The sequence below is a fragment of the Platalea leucorodia genome (genome assembly GCF_965183815.1).
Source record: "Platalea leucorodia genome assembly, chromosome: 6".
Classification (NCBI taxonomy): Eukaryota; Metazoa; Chordata; class Aves; order Pelecaniformes; family Threskiornithidae; genus Platalea; species Platalea leucorodia.
The window spans coordinates 37,199,816-37,216,982 of NC_138828.1; the positions used below are offsets into that span (position 1 = coordinate 37,199,816).

The 17,167-nt window shown below is 39.6% G+C and overlaps 1 protein-coding gene across 1 annotated transcript in view; it reads right to left on the reverse strand.

Moving 5' to 3' along the window:
* Nucleotides 1–17,167, reverse strand: part of SH3D19 (SH3 domain containing 19) — an 82,964-nt gene that overhangs the window by 51,178 nt on the left and 14,619 nt on the right. The window contains exon 2 of the mRNA XM_082316035.1: nt 12,485–12,524. Coding sequence (XP_082172161.1) covers nt 12,485–12,524 — 40 coding nt within the window. The remainder of the gene's footprint in view (nt 1–12,484; nt 12,525–17,167) is intronic.

Consider the following 17,167-nt stretch of genomic DNA (forward strand, 5'->3'; position numbering starts at 1 on the left):
CTCATTCAGCTAAAGGAATTTCCTCATTGTTTTAATTCTAGATGTATGTTGAGAACAAAGACATTTGTTGCCAAGGGACAGTCTATAAAACAGATGTATTAATACCTATGCATCAAATATAGTGAAGTCTTAATTCAGCACTTAAAAACAAAAACCAAAAACCCTTCTACACTGTAAATGTGAACCAGCAGCCAAAAAAATGCGTGTAAGAATATTACAAGGTCATCCGTATAAAGGGACATACTGGCTTCAAACTGGACATTTATATTTATAAATAAAATAAAATAAATAATTTAACAAGCAGCAGAAACACTCATTTTTAACCTTCCCATGTTAAAGCCTCACAAAAGTAAAACTATCTTCACGCGTGATCACATCTTGTTCCAATGGACTGTTGACTCACCCAGTTACACCCTACAGTACGTGAGGTCCATGAACAGAATGCACAGTGCACAGAAACTGTAAAATAAAATCTCATAACCATACCCTTCACCAGACCTGTCTTTCCAGAAAGTGCCCTGCATGCAGCTCAGTCAGAGAAATGGCATGTTTGCCAATACACTCTTCCCTTGCCCCTCCTCCAAAAGCACTGCAACACTTCCTTTTCTTCTATACCATAGATACTGACAGAGCTTTTGGTTACAAAATACAGAAAATGATTCCTCAGAAACTTACACTACATAACAAAAAACCATACATTCATACATCTGTAGGTCTACAATGTTTACCTCCAAGTTTAAATATGACCTTAAACTGCAGTCCTTTTTATTCACTCACAAAGATCCAGCAACTCTGAGATTAATGTCAACCATTCCCAAAAGGTATGCATCAAAGATTATTTTTCAAGTCTTGTAATTCTGATTCTACAAGGATCTAGGTAAGGTACAGCATATAGTTAAAGGTAATATCTTTGTTAGTCTAAGTTGGGGAAAAACAGCCAAGTTTTTAGACACTCAAATTCTTTTCCAAGGGTGAAACAGAAGCATCAACCATCAGAGCCAAACAGATTTTTAAAATCACACTTATGCCTACAAAACCTGCATCTATCCCAAACACACTGCAAAACCCTGATAGGTGGGCACAGCACTGAATTTGCTGTAAGAGCACTCAAAATACCTACCTCAACAACCAAGAGAAGGCCTTTAACCACTGGGGACGCTTCTCCAGTGAAACAGATCCCATCTTTGAACAACTCACCATGCAAACGTACTATAAGACAAAAGGAACTTCCTCGACCCTCAATCATATACCCTGGCTGTCTTACAACATCATGGACCTCAAATTATATGGCAAATCAGTAAATACTGCAGCCTCTAATGGATGGTTATAGCTTGGAAGAAATAATCACTATCATCACCTTTCCCCACTCAACTAAATTTAGCTTCAGAAACAAACACCTTGTAGAACAGATTGAACTGGACCTTTCCAGAACAACAGTCGTAAGAAATACCTTGCCAAAACATTTCACAGCCACAGAAATCAATGCCCCTCCCTAGCCTGTAAGAATCCCCAAAACACATAGCTCTTTCACATGCTTCTCCATGCACTTCAATCAATGCACCATATGCCATCAGGTAAACTAGGCAGAGGAAATTAAGAGCCACAAAGTATCAGGTTCACCTTACTCTGGCAACTGAAAGGACAGAAAAATCACCAATCAGTGGAATTACCCTTCTCTCATAACAACCACTTCCTCTCTGACCTCTGACCCTTGATCCCAAATATTTACAAAGACAGGCTTAGAAAATATTATTTAAAAAAAAAAAATCTCCAGGGCAGCTTAAAAGCTCTGGATTCAGATAACATAACAGGTAATTTCTCTAACCTCCAGTCTCAGCAAAGCTCCTAACTCCAAAGGCACTAAATTTTTCCTGTCCTTCTTCTCATGTCAGCCAACAACCTTATCCCCCTCTCCCCTTGCTAACATGCCTCTGGGTCTCCAAAAGTAATAGTGACCTTTTCCTTAAGACTGCCTAATTGATTAACATGATCTATTTAAACCCAGAACAATGGCATTTTAGCTTTCTCAAGAAGCGGCAAGGCTATAGGGAATGACAGCTCACTCTCTTACACTACAGGACATAGAAAGCATTATATAAAACTGGCAGACACCAAGTTCAAAAGAGTCAAAGAGACTTTTCAGCATGGAACATCAGGTTAAGCTGTGGCACTGCTTGCCACAGAACACTGTGGGTGCTAAAAGTGTATATGAATTCAAAAAAACCTAAAGAAAACCCACTGAGGGCTATTAAATACAAAGCATCGCCTCTCTCAGAGGCCCCGAGACACACAAATCTGGATGCTGGATACTTTCCAATGCGTGCTTGTTTTTTCCTTATCTTCTTCCTTAGGCTTCTACTTCACACATAAGCAAAGACAGAATGAGAATACTGGAATAGGTGGACTTTTGGTCTGCTCCACAAAGGCCATTTTTACACCCTTAGTTGTCCTTCAGGATGGAAGGAGGTCACCTGTTTGAAAGCTTCACCATTTTTTCCAGTTACTTCAGTTGTTCTAATAAGATAAATCTTAAGATAAAATGACAGATCTTGGGTTGTGTACTTTTTAAAGACATTTGAAAATCCTATTTTTTTTTTTTTTTAAATGTGAAAATAATCTTGGCAATTTCTATTTTACGCCCTCCAAGAACATTAACGATTTCGTTTTGTATCACCATTCAAGTACATCTGTATTACACTAAGCAAAATACCTGTTTAGCACCTGCAGCAAGGCAGTTACTGCACTGAGCAGCACATTTTGTCAATTCAAATACTAACAGACATAATTTTAAAAATCTACAAAAGACACTACAGGGACAGTAATTAAAGGAAATACAGAGAATCTGTGTCATCATTTCAGATCTGTCCTAGATGGAAAAAAATAAATGCTGTTATTAACAGAAAGCATTGGTAGTCTGTTCACACTGTAAGATATTCATTTAACACATTTCCTTGTCAACAGCCTCAGAAGGAAGAAGATAGATTAGGCAGTAATGCAAATAATCTTCTGTCCTATACACCAGTAAGGTGTGGTGAGAAAGCCTCTCCTGCAGCTGACATTACTGTACTTGTCCCATGATACTGTTCTGTTCCTTCCTAGCTGTCCAACCTTTACCCGTCAGGAGCACTACATGCCTTTAGCTACTCATGGACCTAGTATTTTAGAAGGGGCAGTAGAAAAAAGGTAATAAAACAACACTATGGTCTTAAAAGCAGTTGCCCAAAAGAAACTGTGTTCTTGGGAGAGGAGGGAAACTTCCTGAACTGGCCCAGTTATAAAATGATACCAGGATTGTTTGAACTAATACTGTATTAATACTAGATGCCCATGTGTGAGGGGATGGGGAAGCAGAAGTCCAGATGACCTGGAATAGAAGAATTATAATAGTAAAACCAAAGCTAGTTATTTCCACTAAGCATTTATTCCAAGCAAAAATATTGCTTAATATAACAGGAGATCACTGATGTACTTCTTTTGCTTGAACTAGGTATTATGTTGTAGATCAAAGAGAGATTTAACAAAGTAATCATTGCTTGTGGTTGGAACACTATGATTAGATTTGGACCTCCTCTTTAATTAGAAGTCAACCTTTGCCTCAAGCCTCAGGAGATGGGAACGTCCACTATACCCAGAACAGATGACAAACCTTTCATAACAACACTCCCAAGATTAAGATGTGGCTATGCATACTCATAAAGACCATACTTACATGAATACTTTCCACATTTAGGGTTGTGTGGTCTAATTTCAGTCCTCTGTAGCAAGGGACCTGCCTGTGACCTGCCTTGGGGGTAGCCTCCATGGGAACAGGCAACTTGACTTTTTGTACCACTGAATCTTAGTTCTCTTCCTGAAGCTGAAGTAGTTGGAAACAGATGCAAAAGCAGCTCATTCGTGTCTGCACTAAGGGCTAGCACTAGCTCAGTTGAGCCTGTGGGATGTCACAGATGACCAAAACTAGGACAAATCCCATATGTAAACATGGCCTAAATTCAAATGGTGATACCTGCACTGAGCAAAATACCGCTTCAGAAATGCAATGTCTCACAAATGACAGGATCAGAGCCTAAAATACAGCTGTGCGAACTGCACAGCAAGCCTTAGACAGAAATACAGTAAGAAGGAAGAAACTATCAATGTGACAGGCCTCACTAGGAATATTTTTCCTCCATGACATAGTGAGGATGCAACTGTAACATGCTTTGAAAGAGTTCTTGATCAATCATTTCAATGTTCAACCTGACAAATCAGATGCTACTTAAGGTAACCGATTACCTATACTAGAATGATCTGCAGACACCAAAGAATAACTCACAATGAAATGACAACGTAGGTGAGTAGTACAGAAAAAGAGAACAAAAAAAAGGAACAGTCTCTCCTCTCTTGTGCACATCGGAGTAAGAGGCCATGGAAACCTACACAATATAACTGCAAACTGAGCTCTCCCACTCAAATTCCAGAGGTGAAGGAAAATGGAGATACTGACCTGAGCCTAGACAGAAACCTACACAAATCCTTAGGGAAATAAACCAAAGCTCAAGTTATCAGCTCCAGCACTCTCAAAATATCAACATGAAATTCTTTCAGACAGAACCAAACTACTACTACTTCTGAGCTGGAAGTTTACACCCTGCTGAGCCTGCCTCCTCAGCCCTGACATATATCCCATTGGCTTCCCTTAGCAGCTCCTCCTCCTTCTCTGTTTTCTTTGAGACTATTACAAATACCTTTGGAAAGAATTCTCTTCCAGCCCTCTTTCCCATCCACCAGATGAATTTCATGTGCTGTTTGTCATTGAAATGTCTTGGGAAGAAAAAAGAATAATCACAAAGAAGCAGTATTATAACCATGACTGAATAATTTGGCCCATCACACGTTACTTATAAACAGAGAATTCCAGTTCTCCCCACATCTTCCATCCACCTCAGAGCAGGGTTAAAAGACAAAGCCATATGGTTGTTTTAAAGAGAATTATTGCCATTTTATAGGGAAAAAGTGAAATCTTCTCAAAATGACCTTTAAAAGGAAAGCTCCATGATTAAAAAAACTGCGACGTGTAATTGTGTGCTTCCTGAAACCACCTTTTCTAGAACTAAGGTCTATCGCAGTCGGTTATACCCCAGACAATTCTCCTAATGCACAAAGAGAGCAGCCTTGTGTCTGGATGGTCCTCAGTACCTTCTACAGGAGTCTCCTCCGAAAGGTGATGGGACAGTGAAACTTGCTCATGTACACAAGATGCCCAAAGAAGCTCTGAAATTCTTTCAGTGAAGAAGGAGGGTGAACCTTTTTCTCTGTATTCCTTCAACAACCATCCCATTCTCAGCATTATTTTGCATTATGAATTAGCATAAGCACTGGAGAGCAGCCCAGACAACGGAAGGAGTTGTTCAGGGCACCAAAGCAAACAGTCCTTCAAAATTCCCTCTGCAGAAACCAGGAACAGAGAGCTCTTTTATTAAAACAAATCCCTCTTCTCTGTTTAGGAATAAGGAATCTGGAAGGCTGGCTAGGATGCACCCTTCACAATAAGTCTTTGCCGCTATCTGTGAGATGAATAGCCAAAAATCCCCAACACAACAGTGATGAATTGGCGGCATTAAAACAAAACACCCGCAGCAACAGGCTCCAGATACCCACATGATCCCTAATTGCCAACAACTAAGCTGAACCCATCTGCCATTTATTCCTCTGCTCTACCTGTGATTTTTTTTCTCATTTACAGATAAGTATAAACTGAGCAGGGAAAACTAACATTGCAAAGAATAAATTAAACATAATGATTTATTGTGGCAAAGAAGCTGTCAAAGAAATATGCTGCACAGAACTGCTCCAGCTTATTCTGCTCCCAGGAGGAACATTTCTGACGTGCACAGCACGTGCTGCTGACCAGAAACGCATGATAAACAAAAGAAAGACACATAAGCGGATTCCAATCTTAAGTTTCACCAGTTTACAATCACACTTAACCAGTGGGATTACACCACTCTCTGAGTGACTGAGCCCAAAATTTAGCTCTCAGAATGGAAAAAATGGAGCCACATGATCCTGCTTTTTAGATACCAACAACAAAAGTCACAACACTGAGCTCCTGCTTCCAGCTCTGCCATTGATTTATTGTGTGACTTGCAAGAAATCACTCTGCCCCCCTCTGCTGAACCTGCTTCATCTGTAAAGCAGAGACACAGCTGTTTTCTTCCCTGGAGATCAGCCTTCTGATCCAACTAACCACGTGAGCACTGATAACAGCCCAAAGGAGGGAATGAGATCCTTCCTTCTGGAGTGGCACAGGCTTAGCTCAGCTCAGGACAATTGTGAAACTGCACCCCAGGGGTTTGGGAAGGAGACGAGACACTTTTTATTACATCAAGTTCTGACCTACTGGGAGTGTACAAAAGCAGGACATTCCTCTTTTCACAACCTAAAAGTATGCTTAGACTAGGAGCAACCTGCTACTCCCTAGCCTTAAAAATTGTAAAAGCTAAATATAAAGAATAAGAATGTAACAGTAAAACGTGTCACTCCCCAACATTTGCTCTTTCTTCTACGCACAACCCCTCCCTTTCAGATGGAGTGTCAGCAAGGTTCAAAGTCTCAAACTTCAGATCTGTATTACAGCCTGTAACACTGGCTGGGTGGGCAAAAGCCTGAAATTTTCCTGTGTGGAACAGCTGCATCGACAAGGTAATGCAGACGTTGCCAGTGGACAACACAAGGCTTTTGAACGACAGCAATGAAAAACTGTATTTCAGTATGCTTGTGGGAAGGAATCTGGTCCTTTTGGATATTAAGCAGTCCAGTGTTTGAACTAAAGAACTAGATTTAGACTGGTTCTTTTGACACTGTCTTCCACAGCATTATAATTTGGAAATGAAGTTAGTATGAGACAGACAAGCAGCCCATAAGCAGGCTGAAAATAAGTGGGCTCAATCTTTCTCTCCTGGGAGTTTTTCAGGACTTGTCTAGAAAAAGACATCATTGGCCTGATCTAGTGTTAGCATCTTCCCACTATGAGCAAGATATTTGACCACATGAGCTGCAGAGGTCCCTTCCCACCAACATTCCCACCGTTCTGTGGTTTCTCAGTACAGAAGCAGAAGTAGCATCAGAAGTCTCTCCACGCTGCCCATTTGACTACGGCACAACAGAGAAGTAGAGGTCTTTGGTAGGGTTACAAGAGCACCTGTCACTCTTCTCAATGCCCAATTCCAATACAGTACCCTGGAGTTTAAATTTACCTAAAACACATGATATCTGTTAAGTGGCTTACAAAATTAGCAGTGAAATTACTCCCGAGGACAAAACAGCTCAAGTTGTTATGTGCACAAATGTCGGCAGCAATTTGTGAGAGCCTTCAAACTAGAACCCCAGGCTTCGGGGGCTAGGAGCTAGCAAGATCTCTGCATATTCCCCTTCAGATATGCAAAGCTGGAATTACTAAATGACTGACCGCAGACTGACCATAATGGTTACAACACAGAAAATCCTGTTACTGTCTGTTTTCTTAGGACCTCAAAAGCATATTGATTTGTAAAAGCACATTGGTTTAACTATAAAGTTAGGACAGTTCCACTATGTTCTCAGGCCTGTGCCTTGAGACTCCCTTCATTCTCTGTTAAAGGCTTAACATCTTAATTAAAAGGCATCTTTCAGGCTTCACAGATGATCTGGGAAAACACATTCTTACAATATAGTCAGACCATTACGGTAATATTTATTAAACACAATTTCACAAGATCAACATTATATAGCAGAGGAAATAGAAATGCAGAGAAGCTTTCACTAATGGAATTCTGCTACATGAAAAAAAAAACTAAAACCAAAGTAAGATACAAAATACCATTCATAAAAATGATAGCTTGATTTACCAGATCCTCACTAAAGGGATCTGTAGCCCCTTTGATCAGCCACTTCAAGTGCTTCTTTATAAAGCAACAAAAGCAGGGTTGTGTCTATTTGTATTGTTGACTTGATGTATTTTAAATAAAAAAGCCCAATTTAGTTCAATCAAATGAAGGCAACCAGCTGTAAAAGAACTTCAGTACATTACAATCAGCAGACAGACTATATGCCACTAAAACCTAGAATCTATTGCCAGAAATGAACTAATTATTTTCTTCCTCCTCCCCATTTTGAGGGCAAGCTTTCACAGTAGATGTCTAGATTTTAAAAATCAAAATCTTTTACTTGACTTCAAGTGATTGATACGCTACTAAATCTCTCAATAAATTGTTGCAGAGTTTAGCTACCTTCATCCTCTCATCTCCAAGGTCAGGGCAACTACAATGAATTATATCATATTACAAGACTGTATTTCAGGATTTTTTGATCCATAATCCTTACCACAAAGGTGAAAAAAAAAAAAAAAGGCATAATGAAATTAATTAATCTAGTTCCTCCTACGAGCTTTACTATGTTCAGGGATTAACTGCAAATATGTGGATGCCTGAAATCTTGTATTCTATTACTATCACACAATTTTCAGTGTAAAAACATTTAGAGGCATAAGACTAAAGGGTCTACTTCTTTTGTGCTAATTGACCTGTGTTACAGCAGTGCATGACCTGAAGCTATCAGAGCCAACAGTGCGTGACCGGACAGTAAAATCAATAGTGATAATTACAGATCACTGTTGCCAGTACAGACATTTTTAATACTGTCTGAAATGTAACAACTGAAGGATGGTTAATATTAGGTCATGAAATTAAATGTCTCTTGATAAAAATTTAACATAGCAATAGGTATTATTTGGATTCAGGGAACATCTGTTTTGATCTTACTAATGTGCTAATATTTAACCTAAAATCAGTGCAGAGTGGTACATGAAAAAGATATCCACAGGGCCTTTTCTGCTGCTCCTCGCTTTATCTGAACTCTCCTGCGTGGCAGATGGTTGCTAATTGCCAAAAGAGGAAAAAGAGAGTGTACTAATGCACATTTTGTAAACATTATGTAGTATCTGTTTCCCTCTTTTTAAACCATTATCTATGGTCTTTGGTTCATCCACTCCCCAAATTTCTTCCCAGTGTCATGCTAGATCCCAGTATCACCACTCAGATACTCCACCTTCCTGTAGCATTTCTCCCATACTAAACATTTGATAGGCTAGTAACAAAACCAGAATATTTGCCAGAGTTCCTGATACCGCTATAAATATGTTTCACTCTGCATTATCTAAATGGCATCATCCAATAATAAAAGGAACTATATTAAAGATCATTTATATACTGTTCTATCTAGAACAGTTTTTTATATGCTTCTCATTGCAAATGAATTATGTTCGAACTACGTTTTAAAACTGGTGAAACTGTTCCCGTCTCATTGTATATGAGCTCTTCATCCCTAATACTGCAAAGACTCAAGCACAAGCTGATCTAGAAATACACAGACACAGAAACATATAACAACATGGTGTTGGAAAGGACAAGCTTTAGACCCCTGGAGTCACAAGAAATATTGTCATGTGATCTTTTTATTACCTTCGGCTGGGGCTGCACGGCTAGAAGGCGCGTGCCCTGGGTGGTGGATAGGGGATCCCTCTCTGGAGGGTGCACCGGATAAAATTGAAGAAGGTGCCGCGAACCAACGCAGCCTAAGGGAAGGCCACCCTGACAGAAAAACCACTGGCCCTCCAAGTCATGGGGGTTGGGCAGGAGGCCAACTACCTCCTCCCGGAAAAAAAATAAAAAGTTGCAGAAACGACGAGCATCAACTCGGAGATGGAGAAAATCAGTAATGAAGTGAGAAGGAGGAGATGGAGCTGGATCGGTCATGTCTTGAGGAAAAAACCAACAGAAGACCGCGCTGTGGCCCTTGGGACTCCAGAGCACGCAGCCACAGACCGACCGAAGTGGAAGAATGATGTTTGCGCCTTGTGTGCCTCCTGGCACTGAAAGAATTCAGATCAGATCAGAGATCTTTTTATTAAGCTGATCATGTGCCAGACTAAAACTTAACCTTACAGAGCCTGAGGAAGCAGAGGTGGTGGTGGTGTTTGGGCTTTTTTTCGTCTTTTCTTATCCCAGTGTTCCACATTTGTGATTAGATTGGACAGACTTCTGGGCAAGATCTTACCAGGGCTTTGTATGAAATAAACTTCTACTTCTCTGGCTCTCTCTTGGAAATATCTACACCCGCTACTTCATCTTAGGATATCTACCTTTCTTAAGGCTCATTGCATATGTCCTCATCTGGTCAGCTTGTATCCCCATGTCCACCTCCATTATTTTATAGTAATTCTAGTGCAAAATTCTTGTTACTAGACCTTGAGTCCAAGTACAAAGACCTGCAGGGTCATTTTTGTTCTACTTTAGATCACGAGAGGGATGGTACGTTGCACTTTTAAGAGATGCGTCCCACAACATGCAGCTTAAGGAAAAAGTAGACAAGATGCCTTTGAGGCATTGTATTTTCTCTTTCCCTTGTCATGAGCTGCCTCTAGAGATGAAAGTGTCGTGGGCGTAGTAGCTCATCATAAAATGGCATAAGCCATAAAACTGTCCCCAGTGGAACTCAAACAGCTCTGAAATGCTGCCCATGTTACAAGAATAAGTGTGCTTTGCACTTTAATTAAAGTCTTGCATACGTCACTATTTAGTTTTCCCTCAGGTCTTACAGCAAGGGGCTCTGGTCTGCAGCTCCTTTCCCAGGCATGATATAGCCAGACGGGGGATAAGAGTCTCACCCAGCAATTTGTCACCGCAGGATTATGCTTCCAACTATAATGAGAGATGAACCACAGAGTGTAGCAGTATCAATTAGCAGAGTACGTCATCTAAGTAAGGCAGGCTGCTCCTCCTCTAGCCTAGAAGCAGCAGCGAGACATGCACAAAACCACACTACCCTTTAAACAATGACTTTTGTTCCTCATAGCTCATCCTGGAAAGCAGAACTATCATGACATGATGGCCAGTGAGATTGAGGAGGGGGCAGAAGAGACAGATATTGTTAGAAAGCACATGTACTACTGACAGGAATGAAAAACTATTGAAAGCTGCATATTTCTCAACATTATGAGCAACCTACATTATATTGTTAATTTCTCTGTGCTTTCCATGTGAGAATTTGGAATCTGTAACCCAGACAACTTAGGGCAGTGTGTTATTGTCAGGGCTGGTCCACATTTGAAATTCCAATTCCATGGAAAAAATCTGAAGTTTTACTTTGCTTTTGGTTCCAAATTAGAACTTCTAAAACACACTCCAGAGCAAAAAGGTACTGGTGGGAAGGACCAGCCAGAAGAAAGGGGAACAGACTGAAACTGTTTCAGCCTTATTGATAAAATTAGATTTCCTTTTGATAATGACTTGGATTTATTTGACATAATTGTAATGTGACATGATCTAATAAAAGTTCAAACACGTAGACTGTAACTGCATCATTTTAAGAAAAAAAGTTAAGTGTTTTTAATTATAAAAGGAAATACAGTGATTGACGTTTTAAGTAGGTATAAGTAATCAAAGACAAAGGCAATACTCCCCTGCAACTTAAACACACTGCTGGAAACAGCTGCAGTGCTGTTGCGGATAGGGGAGGGAAGGGAAAAGCATCCTCTCTTCCATCACGTCACACGGCAGATAGAACACATCAACTGTGCTATAAGAAGAGGCTACAGTTCCCTCTGTTCTTCTAGCTATAAAAGCTACCCCACTGTACTGTAAAAATGTAACAAAAAGAAAAAAAAATCAGACTGTAAAAATGAAACAAAAAGGCCATGTCATGTCAGAAGGCTGGACACCAGGGGCATCCTTTGGAAAGGCTTTTCACAAAGGAGTGGGAGAGCCAGCGTTAGCTGGTCTGCTCCATCACTTCATTAAAATCCCATTATCCACCACAGGATATGGACGAGATCCTATTCCCTAGTGTAGAATTGAGAGGGAGAGTTTGGAAATAAGGCAAAAGAGAAAGAGATTTTTTTAAAAAATGAGAGGATAAGAAGGAGAACTACAGAATATTCAGAAGCTTAAGGGAAAATGTGGCCTTGCAAATTAATAGCTTAGAAGTTCATGGCAATTGCTGCTGGAAATTCTAAACAAACACAAAATGTTTTGTGTGTGCATTTTGTTTAATACCCATTCGTTTGCTTCGCTCAGTTTTGAAACATTAGGTATGATGGGATCAGAGTTAATGGAATTATTTTCCTTGCTACAGAAGCAAGCAGTCATGAGGGCTTCTTGTCTGAAACCACAGTTTTACCAGACAACCCTGTACATGATACATAAAAAAGCCTTTGCAGTTTAAGTGCACACAATTATAGTGTAGTAAGCCCTGTTAAGTCCTTGGAAAATTTTGCCCATAAGGAATATAAAACAATTACCTTTAACACAAAGTTATTTTGGTATTTCATTACTGTTACCAAAGCAGAGAAGTAGAAGAATGGCATTTTTATTTTTCTGGCTAATTTCCTAGTTCATCCCATAAAAGGAAAAAAATAAGGAAAAAAAGGAGAAAAAGGGAAGAATAAATACAGAAATATGGTTCTTACCCTGAAGAGCGGCAGTCTGGTTTATTTCTTTCAGAGCGATCTGTGAGAAAGGAGGCATAATATCAGCACAAAAGTTGGATGTTCTTTAGCAATACTAGTACAGAAGTCTTAAAACAACTGTGACACTGTATGACTAGCAAAACCAAAAGCTGATTCTGTTATAAAACTGTTTTTCTGCTCTGGACTACTCTGCCTGAAGACCAAGTAAAATTACTGCAAGTTTAACGTTTGTTAAAATTCCTCTACTCAAAACACAGTGTATTTAATGTTTTGTTATTAATGCTTTGGAAGCTTCCCCTCCCTTTAGCTGAAATGAATAGGACTTTAGTTTAGGGTAAAAATAAGGGAGAGGGAAGAGGAAAAAAGAAAAACCACAGATTACTCAGCGCAAAAAAATCATTCCATGAATCACGGCTGGCAGAGTTCCCTGACAGGATGGGACAAAAATCAGCAGTTGGTTGCAGCAACATCTGCAAATACACTGAATCCAGTGCAGCCCCATCATTAACTCTTCGACTTCTGAGTGTTCTAGGTACTGAATCTTTGTTTTTAGAAAGGGTTTTGTTTATTCTGTATTTCAAGTTGCTTATTTGCACTAATGAGATTGTCTCGCAAATAGAAATGTCCACAGTAAAACCATATCAACTCAGATAAACTTATTTTGCTGAACAATTTATCAGTTGCTAAAGCCATCTCTAAATACATTTCTAAAAGTTTTTTTTTTGAAAGCTCCAATATGCAAAGAAAGTATAAAATACTTCTCCTAAGAGTAAAGATTATCATACAAGCATTACAAAATAACTACTGTGTTATTAGAATTCACATATTATCAATCAGTTACACTCTAAATCCAGAATATCTCTTACCACATGACTTTTGAACTACCTGAAAGAAGCAATTGAGATTTGTGTCCTCCTGAAATACATATATTCTAAAATTGGAGGGGATCTTAATCATTTATTACAGAAAGATCCACTATGCAATTAGAAGGGTATTCTTACAGCTATATATAATCTCCACTGACCATGGTAATTTTGCTTCTGATTGCTTCTGTGTGTATTTTAAACAGAAAGCTATTTTTCCTGTGTTAGTAAGCACTTTATTGAAAAGCTTGTCTGTACAGAAGAATAAGTCTTCCTAAAAAAATTTCGTACACACAGATTGCATTTTTCACCTTAAAGCTCTGCATTTGAAATAAAATTTGTTCTCTTAATAGCACACATTTGTTTGTGTAGTTTTATCTCATGTACAGAAGAAATATTTTCTTCTCCAAGTTTTATGTGCTCATTTGATCATGTTTTCATTAAAGTGGTAAAAAATGATTGCATGTCAACAGTGCTCAAAGAAGTATCTAATGCTTTTTCCATCCATAGGCGCTCCTATTGAGCTGTCATAGCCACACAGTGTATAATTTATTGTGTTTCTGACTCACAGCGATCTCCATTTCATCACACTGTGTGCTACTCTGTTAGCTAGAAACAGCATGCTATAGCTCAAACCAGAGTTGCAACAACGGTTGTTCAAACACGCACAGAAAGGCTCCTTCCATCCTTATCATTTGTTCATGTAACCTCCTTACCTGTGAGCATTGAAAAAAATAAGGCAGGACTTCCTACTGAAAACTGCTTGCCATCTGTTGCTTGTTATCAACGTTCCCTGTTACGTACGCAGTCACAACCTAATAGTATTCAGACGAAACCTTCCCACTTCTAAAAAGATTGTGTGAATAAACCAGTGAGAAGGAAGAAAAGGAGTCAGAGCACATGTGAACACCGTGTCTGGGAGCTCTCCCCCTCAGCCCACGTCCAGTCGGCAGATCCACCACAGCCCGGCCACATGGCTGCAACCTCCTCATTCAGGAAATCAATGCAATTCCCTTTGCCCTTTTGTTTCATTGAAATGTCGAAACAGGAAATACTACCTTTGTTTTTACACATTTTATTTACTGCTAAACTTAGTGAAAGCACATCATGCACATGTACACTGGTCTCACTAAAAAGAACAAAGGGAAACGTAATCCTACAAGCACGCAGTTAGCGTTTTAAAGTAGAAATAAAACCTGCACCTGTTTAAGGTTATTGTGAACTTAATCTTTTAAATTTGATTTAGTATCATTCGTAACAAGACACTCAAAGAGCTGAATCTTTCAACTTAGTGCTTAAATTTTGCAATTCTATATGCTGTTTTGGCATTATGTACACGCACCAATTCAAGTAACGTCACACACCTCTAAAATATGAAAGTCCAGAAGAAACACACAAGTCTTTTTTTTTAATACACACGCACATGTTACATTTAAACACACACACACACGCAGATCCCATTCCTGCATTCTGCAGGCAAATCCTTGGCTTGCAAAAGTTGGGTGACAAAAGTGCATGCCCACAGCTGATTCTCTTTTACTCTATACATGTTACCTCAACAACCGAGAGACCTGTTTGTAATATTTTCTAACAAAAACAAGCAAGAATACTGTACAGATGCACAGATCTGACAATCAAATCCTGCACTACAGATTTTCCTCTATATCGAAGACATAAATTGCTATAAAACTTTATGGGACATGATGTCTTTCTAGCACAATACCGTATATCCTTCAATTCTAAACTCTAGAAGCCAAAACCGCGTGTCAGATTAGAGCAAACACTGAACATTTGCTGGACAAGCATGCACAATGAACAAACAAGGCAGTCTGCGCTCCAGCATGGGAAATTCACGGGAAAAAAATTCAACTTCCAGTGGCAGATACTACCTTCCAGACACAACCTTCCACAGATGAGACACCAGTACTATTCTCCCTATCCTTGCGTTGCTAAAGCAATATAATTCCTTACTGTGTTTGCAGGTGTAGACAAATAAGCTAGGAATTCCTAAGCAGCTAGTACTCACAAGCTAGAGAACTGGATTGTTTGATTCTAAGTTTATTTTGGTTAATGAACTGTTCTTGAAAATCAGCATCATCTCCCTAACCTGAAAGAGGAGAACAGTGTGTAGTTCAGGCTTTGTGCTAGCATGGCAGATCTGTTCTCGATTTACTGACAACTACCCTAGAGGTGGTACGGTGCTACCATCTCTCTAATTTTACCACTGCAGATTTTGCCAGCTAGTTCAGACAGCACAGACATACACCACGAAGGTGGTTCTTCTGCAGACAGAAAAAAGGTCTTTCTGCCTGTCCTCCCATCCACAATTTGCATAGCCAGACTTGCAGTCTCTCAATCTGTAAGAACCGACCATCCTCTCCAACCTCCCGCAGTCCAGACTTAAAGAATTTTCTCCACTTCATGCTAGCATCGACTCTTTACAAAACCTTTGCTGCCCTTATACAAATACAGCCAGTGCGGGAGAAATATATTATCCTTGTTCAGCAGCAGGATACAGTGCAAGAAGTCAAGGAGCTGGCAGGTGAAGCAGATGAGGTGGAAGAAGTCAGAGACTCCTGGCTGAGGTTGGGAAGACTGGTGCCAAGTTTTAAGCACCGCAGAAGAATCAAGGAAAACATCAGGACACAAAGATCGGCTATTCATGCCACAACTGTTTGGCAAATCCAGTGTTTATTTACAAAATCGTGCTGTGTATATTTCACCAATAGTGTGGACACATTATGCTTTTTTTCAGCATTCAAAGATTGAGCGGCAGACAGAAATGCCATGTTTCAGTTGCTTTTAGAAAGGGTCAGGTTTCTTTAACTGGTGATTCTCTTACCCTTCAAGCATGGGAAAATTATATTCTTTGTTTGTTTGCTTTTAATATGATTGAACAGTTTTTCTTCTCAAGGAAAATATAAACATAACCATCAGGAGAAAAATAACTGACTCAAGGTTATTTCAGTTGCTCCACAAACTCAGAACAGCTTAAGTTTTTGCTAAAAAGACCACCAAAGCAGAAAACAATAGCTTTTAAGTCATTCACTCTTGTCTCTGGAAGACAAGCAAAGAAAAGGAAAAAGGCAACTCACACCAGAGCCATTGTTTTTCTCTGTTTATTTTGCAAGCTTCTTCAAAGTATCTTGTTGCTAAGAGTGACTTCAACTGCAAAGTGTGCTCTCACTAGAAAAAAATTTAAGTATAAACATGAAATGCTGTTGAGAAACGAGTGGAAAGTTAACACACATTCTGCTGCTTCGAACCTGCAAAGCCACTGGGGAACTTCCAACACAATTAGCTCCCAAGGTAGGTAACTTCCTACTCTTAACCCCATCCCACAGCTTGATCTCTTTTAAAAGCTGAATGGGCTGAAGGGAGCAAAGAGGGGCACATAGCATTTCCATTGCTGGAAAATACTGTATTTTTCATCTTAATTATGGGTCTTGAATTGAGCAGCCACCAGAGGGGGCAGGACATCATAACACTCTTCAGAAAGACATGTATTAGAGCAACCAGCTGTCTCCATCTCTGTTGGTTTTAGCCCCTGATGGCACAGCAGTGGTTTCATAATGAAAAGTAGCATGCGATGCTTATAACAATATTTCTGTAACAATGGCAAGCCTCTAGATGAACCAAGCAATGGGAACAGTGGGCTCTTAAGCAGTGCTGGCAAGACCAAAATACAAAATATACAGTGAAGTCATATTCTCAGAACAGGCAACTGTTGAAAGAGGCTAAACAACTTGCCCTAATCTGAATGCATTAATCCCCAATGAGCATACTTTTGTAAGCTTCCAGGCCTTAACAAACCTAGATG